General features: G+C 41.5%; 1 protein-coding gene across 1 annotated transcript; it reads right to left on the reverse strand.

Annotated features, from left to right (window-relative positions):
* Nucleotides 1–603: 603 nt before the first annotated feature.
* LOC142183265 (killer cell lectin-like receptor subfamily B member 1B allele B) lies at nucleotides 604–7,272 on the reverse strand. Its single transcript, XM_075258289.1, has 7 exons — nucleotides 7,194–7,272; nucleotides 5,607–5,684; nucleotides 4,538–4,633; nucleotides 3,530–3,616; nucleotides 1,072–1,220; nucleotides 848–960; nucleotides 604–724 (listed from the first exon to the last, which is right to left on the reverse strand). Exons 1-7 carry the CDS (start codon nucleotides 7,270–7,272, stop codon nucleotides 604–606), a joined length of 723 nt encoding a protein of 240 aa, XP_075114390.1.
* Nucleotides 7,273–7,602: the final 330 nt, after the last annotated feature.

Genomic DNA, 7,602 nt, shown 5'->3' on the forward strand with positions numbered 1-7,602 from the left:
TGACCAAACAGCAATTTTGTTGGGTTTTTCATGGCGTTCACTGAGCCGACAGTGATGTGAAAGACCAATCTTAATGATTTCCCCCTCTCTCTTCCTATGGACTACATGTGTGCAGTACTCTGAGAGTGGAAAGGAAATCCAGGAAAGTGCTGGACATTGTTTCCGCCACAGGGGCCAATATTACACCTCGGATTACTTATACCACATATCTGATTGTTTTTTTACCATAGGTTTTTAACACTATATAAGTGCAATATCCTACAGAGTGTGTTATGCCATGATTAAGAGGCGTTCCAGCCTTGAAACGCGTAGGAAACTGTTTGTTGTACCCCTGCACAAAGTTTTTAATGAAAGCATGACCTTGCTTCAATAAAAGTGAACTTTTAATCTACTAAAGTATTGTGAGTGCTTTATCTCCTTCGTTTTCTGATTTTATTGGATCCTTTAATTTTATTGTTGTACACTGACTGAATGAAGCATACAGGTATATAGGTAGCGTCACTTATATACTGTATATAGACCATGATATTACATCTTACCACAAACATTTAGATTGTTAGTCAACTTCAAGTACAGTACATTACATACAGTATAATAACAAGGTCAGATCCGCACAGCTTTCTTCTGACATATCCATCTGTACGTGGAATTACAGGTCCTCTGATAATAACCAGATGTAGTCAGTGATAGACAGTGACCTGATGGTCCTCTCTGTATCTGCAACCTGAATAACAAGAGAATATAACAAAAGTTCAGTAATTATAAGGAGAGAACAGACCCAGGATATCTTATATGTACTGACCGTCACTGTCATAAACAGGGTGTAGTAGTGTCAGGAGTCACTTACAAGCTGCTGTTATAAGGTTCTCCATCCGCCCATCTCCAGTCATCTCCATCATAGTGAAGTCCTATCCAGTATAAGTCCTCTCCCCATTGTCTGAGAGATCTCTGTATAATCTCCTGTAATAATAAACATTCATCATATGAGATATAGAACTAGATAAGATGATACAGAGACTGGAGCTGGTGTTACTGTTATCATGTCCTTATACATTGTCATACAGCTCATACCTCTTGTTCCTTATCCTTTATGGCCACCAGATCCGCTCCCATCATCTTACAATGATCCCGACTCTGATTCCATGTTCTGTCTGATACATCTGAATAGTAATAACAGTCATCTCCATGTAGAAACCAACCGTAAGGACACAGAAGACATCCTGTAATATAACAATGAGGAGGACACAGAAGACGTCCTGTAATATAACAATAAGGAGGACACAGAAGACGTCCTGTAATACACAGTGCTGGCCAAAAGTATCGCCCCCCTGCAGTTCTGTCAGATAATCCTCGGTGTCCCCCAGATAATGATTACAAGCACAAACTCTTTGGTAATATCTTCATTTATTTTGCTTGCAATGAAAAAACACAAAAGAGAATGAAAAAAAAGTCACATCATTGATCATTTTACACAAAACTCCACAAATGGTGTGGACAGAAGTATTGGCGCCCTCAGCCTAATACTTGGTAGCACAACCTTTAGACACAATAACTGCGCACAACCGCTTCCGCTAACCAGCAATGAGTTTCTTACAAGGCTCTGCTGGAATCTTAGACCCTTCTTCTTCTTTGGCAAACTGCTCGCGGTCCCCCCTGAGATGTGAAGGGGGCCTTCTCCAAACTGCAACCAAGAGATCTCTCCCCCTCCCACACAGGTGTTCTATGGGATTCAGGGCTGGACTCATTGCTGCCACTTTACAAGTCTCCAGGGCTTTCTCTCACCACCATTTTCTAGTGCTGACCTGAAGTGTGTTTTGGGTCCTTGTCCTGCTGGAAGAGCCCTGACCTCTGAGGGAGACCCAGCTTTCTCACACTGGGCCCTACATTATGCTGCACAATGTGTTGGTCGTCTTCAGACTTCATAATGCCATGCACACGGTCAAGCAGTCCAGTGCCAGAGACAGCAAAGCAACCCCAAACATCAGGGACCTCCGCCATGTCTGACTGTAGGGGGCGTCTTCTTCTCTTTGAAGGCCTCCTTTTTCCTGTAATCTCTATGTTGAGGCCTTTTCCTACTTTTGTCTCCTCTGACCAGAGAACATTCTTCCAGAACGGTTTTGGCTTTCTCAGGTAAGTTTTGGCAAACTCCAGCCTGGCTTATGTCTGTGGGTAAGAAGTGGGGTCTTCCTGGGTCTCCTACCATACAGTCCCTTCTCATTCAGGCGCTGACACTGGATAGTACGGGGTGACACTGTTGTACCCTCGGACTGCAGGGCAGCTTGAACTTGTTTGGATGTTAGTCGAGGTTCTTTATCCGCCATCCGCACAATCTTGTCAATGTTTCTTTTGCGTCCACATCTAGGGAGGTTAGCCACAGGGCCATGGGCTTTACACTTCTGGATGACACTGCGCACGGTAGACACAGGAACATTCAGGTCTTTGGAGATGGACTTGTAGCCTTGAGATTGCTCGTGATTCCTCACAATTTTGCTTCTCAAGTCCTCAGACAGTTCTTTGGTCTTCTTTCTTTTCTCCATGCTCAATGTGGTCACACAAGGACACAGGACAGAGGTGGAGTCAACTTCAATCCATTTCAACTGGCTGCAAGTGTGATTTAGTTATTGCCACCACCTGTTAGGTGCCTCAGGTAAGTAACAGGTGCTGTTAATTACACAAATTACAAAAGCATCACATGATTTTTCAAACAGCGCCAATACTTTTGTCCACCCCCATTTTTATGTTTGGTGTGGAATTATATCCAGTTTGGCTTTTTGAAAATTCTATTTGTGGTTTTCTATTGAAGACAAATTAAATGAAGATAATAATACCAAAGAATTTGTGCTTGTAATCATTTTCTGGAAGACAAGATGGCGCCTCACCTTATGGGATTGTGTGAAGGCCACAACCAACCCCTTAAGGCAAAACAACAAAACTGGATCGGCGCTGTCATTGTCTGACACCAAAACACCGATGTGTAGAAATTACAGTTGTTCAGACCAGAAGACGAAGGACTGCTTGAATCCGAAGGAAATAAGTAATAGTAATTTTAGTTTGATGCACACTTGACAAAGGGGTAGTTCAAATAGGGTGTTGTGGGGCTAAAGTCTCATTCATTTTAATGGGATGGAAACGTGGCATTGTTACGTGACCAGTAGGTGTGATGGAGAACCATGTCACAAGTCAAAGGTCAGAACTAAGTGGTTGAGTAACAACACTTGACATTTTGGGTTCATGGCCAGGAAACTCCCCAGATCTCAATCCCATTCAGAACCTGTGGTCATCCTCAAAAAGTGGGTGGGCCAACAGAAACACAGAAATTGTGATAAACTTTAAGTACTGACTTGAATAACATCAGTGGATATCTATCATGTCAGGGCGAATTGCATATTGTGAAAACTTAGACTTGTATTTCAGTAACCACAGAAACATCCGACAAAAAGATCCAAAAACATTGAAGTAGCAAACTGGGGAAAACCAAAAAATTAATGTGAATATTTAAGAGTGGTCCTAGAGATAACTAGTCACTTACCTGTAGATCTGTGCGTCTCGTTCACACAGAGATCCTGACGTAGCTCCTGATATTTTCTATCATTCTCTTTGTCTACATGGTGATAAACTGAAAGAAACAAAATTATCTTGGACACTACAGAGTTCCATAAAGGAAAAAGAAAATCTCTGACTTCAAACTGATTTCTACTATATTAGTCTGGAAAACTAGAGCAGAATAGGACATAGGACGTACTGTAAGTATAAGCGTACACTACCTGACTCCAGCTTATTCAAGCTCCTGTTGTAGCGAACCAGAGACAACCTCATTAATAATAGCAATGCTGGAAAATTCTAAGTATCCAGGAAACTTATTCTGACTCCGGAACAGACAGACAATCTTGGTTTTCATAGATAGGGAGGGATAAGAGGGACACCTGCCCTATGTTAGTTTAAAAGTGGGATATAAAACCTATCCTATCCGACCTATCCAACTGAACAGAGCATAGGGAGGAGAAGTCGATGGTCAACAGGGTCAAATGCTGCAGAGAGGTCCAGAAGATTAAGAAGAGAGAAGTCACCATTAGATTTAGCCATTAGGAGATCATTGGAGACTTTTGTGAGGGCCGTTTCAGTAGAGTGCAGAGCGCGGAAGCCAGATTGTAAGGGGTCAAGCAGAGAGTTAGCAGAGAGATAGCGGATCAAACGAAAATAGACCAGGCGTTCCAAGAGTTTAGAGATGAAGGGGAGGTTAGAGATGGGTCGATAGCAGCACAGGACGGATCCAGGGAGGGTTTTTTCAATAGCGGGGTTATAACAGCATGCTTGAAGGAAGAAGGGAAGATTCCAGAAGAGAGAGAGAGGTTAAATATTTTAGTAAGGTAAGTAGTGACAGCAGGCGACAGAGACTGGAGAAGGTGTGAGGGGAAGGGGTCACTGCTGCAGGTTGTAGGGTGAGATGAAGAAAGTAGCTGGGAGACTTCCTCTTCTGTAACAGGTTCAAAAAATGAGAATGGACAGTCTGAAGTGCATATATTATAACATGACCTACCAAAATATATGAGAGCAGTGGAAAGAAGAACAATGACGAGGATGAGAATCAGGAAGAGGATGAGAGTTTTGTGACTTTGCCATTTCTGTGGAGCGTCTGCAAAAAATATAGAATATGTCAGAATACATAAGAATACATAGAATACATACTGCTCATAAGGACATATTATGGACAACACTAAGGACATTTTTGACCTTCAGGACAAACCAAACATTTTTTTTTTACTTTTAGCTAACCATTCCCTAACTAATAACTTATTTTTGCATCCGTGCACCAATACGGGGTCTGCATGTACCATGTTGGGGTGTAAATCATGTATGCTAGCCTTTTGGTTTTGCATGGTGGTGACCCTCTGGGCCCAGGTACGACTTTCCCTTTCAGCAGCTGTATATTATGTTGCATCTTCCCACTGGTAATGTTATGGGCACAAGATGATCGCAGCCCTAAGTGGGTTACATGCCAGCCTGAAGAATGTGGCTGCAATGTATTATGGCCACCCTACTGCAATTGCTATGCCGGAGATATTGCCATGAGAAGTCCTTCAACTACCTCTGATCATGGTTGTAATATTATGTCTGTGGCAAGTGGGGTGAAAAACAGACAAGCCAACACTGTAATATTTGTAAACCAGATGGTGAAACATATTGAGAGGTGTTTACTAATATGTCCCACAAAACTGGGACACCCACTGATCATAGAATGGGGGCCTTTGTCACTGCTTATGGATGGAGCAGTTGTCAGATGCACTGGTCCATTCATTCAATGGGAGTGCCAGAGATCCTAATGAAATAAATGGATCAGTGCACACACTGGGTGAGGTGCGATCCTAATCCTACACCACTATTTCAGTGTCAAGTCCAAGATGGTCCACTGGTTTTATCAATAGTTCACTAGGTATTTACTGGGTAGTGCTTTGCCCCATTTGTGCTTTGATCCCAAATTTTTATGGGACCAAAGCAAACTTACCAGATAAATATTACGGTACCTACCAAAAATCAGAAGTGATCTTTGATCCATTCATGTTGGAGATTAACTTAGTAAAGAATTGATACCAAGAATATGAACCTACCTGTTCCCGGATCATTCTCAGGTAAGTGGATCTGGGATGAACATGTCCTTATATCCGCATAAACAATAGTGGGCACATCTGTGTAAAAACAACAGACTGTGATTATTAGATTAACACCATTGGACACAACCAATTGAGTCCCAAATAGTGTAATTTGTCTTTGTAGAGGAAACATTGAGTTTCTATCTGTATACTCCATCCAATAGGGCAAGGACAAAAAATGTACTGAGACCAATTAAAAATGTCCTACCCTTTGAATAAATGTGTGTGAGCAGCACAGTCTCTGTGACAATCGCTTCCTTACATGACTTCAGGTGTTAGCCAAAACCATCATTAATGTGATGTCATTACTGATGAAAACTGCAGGTGTTTAAACTAGACTGCCAGATCAGCCTGATCACCAGACAAGCCAGCGCCTGGTTCACACATATGATCACAGCAGCCGCAGCATGGAAGGGAGACAAACACATTGTTTTCTTTGTTTTGTCCAGCACGGGCACAGAAATGGCCATACAAGGGGCCACACGGTGGCTCAGTGGTTAGCACTGCAGCCTTGCAGCGCTGGAGTCCTGGTGTTCAAATCCCGCCATGGGCAAAAAAACATCTGCAAGGAGTTTGTATGTTCTCCCCGTGTTTGCATGGATTTCCATCCCATATTCCAAAAAAAACATACTGATAGGGAAAAATGTACATTGTGAGCTCTATGTGGGGCTCACAATCTACATTAAAAAAAAAAAAAAAAAGAAAAAGAAATGGCCGTACAAAATATTACAAATACTTCAAGATGTCTTATCAACGTTCTATACAAGTCAATGAGCACGTGTATGCCAAGTCTGGGGTATGTACTAGGTGTGAATGAAAAACTAAGTACTGCATGAGCCTCAATGTTATTTTCAGATTCTGTTGTGGGTGAAAATTTAGCTGTGAGCTGTGTATATATCAGCTGTGACCAGGAATAATAACATTTGTATGGACCGAATAATGTAACATCATCTTTGAATATTTATGTGTATGTTTTAGGAGGAATGCCTACTGGGTGGCCCCAATGTCTTTTGTTGCTATTTATTTCTGTATGGAATGCCAATCTGGCATGCAACCATTATGCACACTTGAAAAAGGACTCCAGCCCTTGTAATGCGTGGTTTGTTTTGGCTCTCAAGAAAAACAATAAAGGAAGTCTTTAGCTACATTTTGACTATTGCTGGTTCTATTTGGTCCATTCCGGCTTGCACCTCTGTTTGGATCAGGTCCTTCATTCAAAGTCAGAGTCAAGTCCAGGAAATCATGGATAAAGCCAAATCATTAACAAACAGGACAGTAAGCTAAAGTAAGTAAACAGGGATAGAAGAGCATAAAACCAAATAAGTTCAGAAAACAGAGCCAAATCACAGTCTCAATGCTAGGTCTAAATACCCCGCCTCAGCTCAGGATTGGGCAATGAGGCAACGCTCTGGTTGGCATTGCATCTCAAAGCTCTGATTGGCTGCAAACCAGAGAAGAGAAGAATGGATACAAGTAGCAGTACAGATATTCCGATTCCTATAGGTGGGATATTGGGGTTTATTCTTCGCCTTTCTTGCTTCTTACCTAATTCAGTAGTCGGTGTCTTCAGTGGCTTTCCTTGACCTTTCTTATGGTTTACTTTAGAATAGGTTATATGCTCCATATTTTATATCAAGGTAACTGTGTCATTATACACTTTGAAAACAGTGAATGAAATTGATTTCCTACAAAATCAGAGCAGATATTATACATCAGAACAGGAATCAAAACCAATATGGGAAGCTTCTACAGGTATATATAGAAATATTCCATTCCAATACTATCTTATCAAAGATATCAAGGCTCTGCAGTTTTCTATTATATTATGTGCTATGGCGCAGACTTACTAAATACAGACTGAAAGTTATACCAGACAGTTCTATACTACACCAGATTTATTACAGTGGTTGAAGATGGATGATAAATCTGTCACATTCACACTCATGTTAAACAG

This window comes from Leptodactylus fuscus, chromosome 10, assembly GCF_031893055.1.
Source record: "Leptodactylus fuscus isolate aLepFus1 chromosome 10, aLepFus1.hap2, whole genome shotgun sequence".
NCBI lineage: Eukaryota > Metazoa > Chordata > Amphibia > Anura > Leptodactylidae > Leptodactylus > Leptodactylus fuscus.

What these genes read in the sequence shown, in the direction of transcription:
- LOC142183265 (XM_075258289.1), bottom strand. Translation starts at nt 7,272, where the DNA reads ATGGAGCATATAACCTATTCTAAAGTAAACCATAAGAAAGGTCAAGGA. An exon ending in GACACCGACTACTGAATTAG is followed by an intron (nt 5,685 to 7,193) that starts GTAAGAAGCAAG and finishes GTTTTTACACAG; the next exon opens with ATGTGCCCACTATTGTTTAT. An exon ending in CACTGCTCTCATATATTTTG is followed by an intron (nt 3,617 to 4,537) that starts GTAGGTCATGTT and finishes TGTTTCTTTCAG; the next exon opens with TTTATCACCATGTAGACAAA.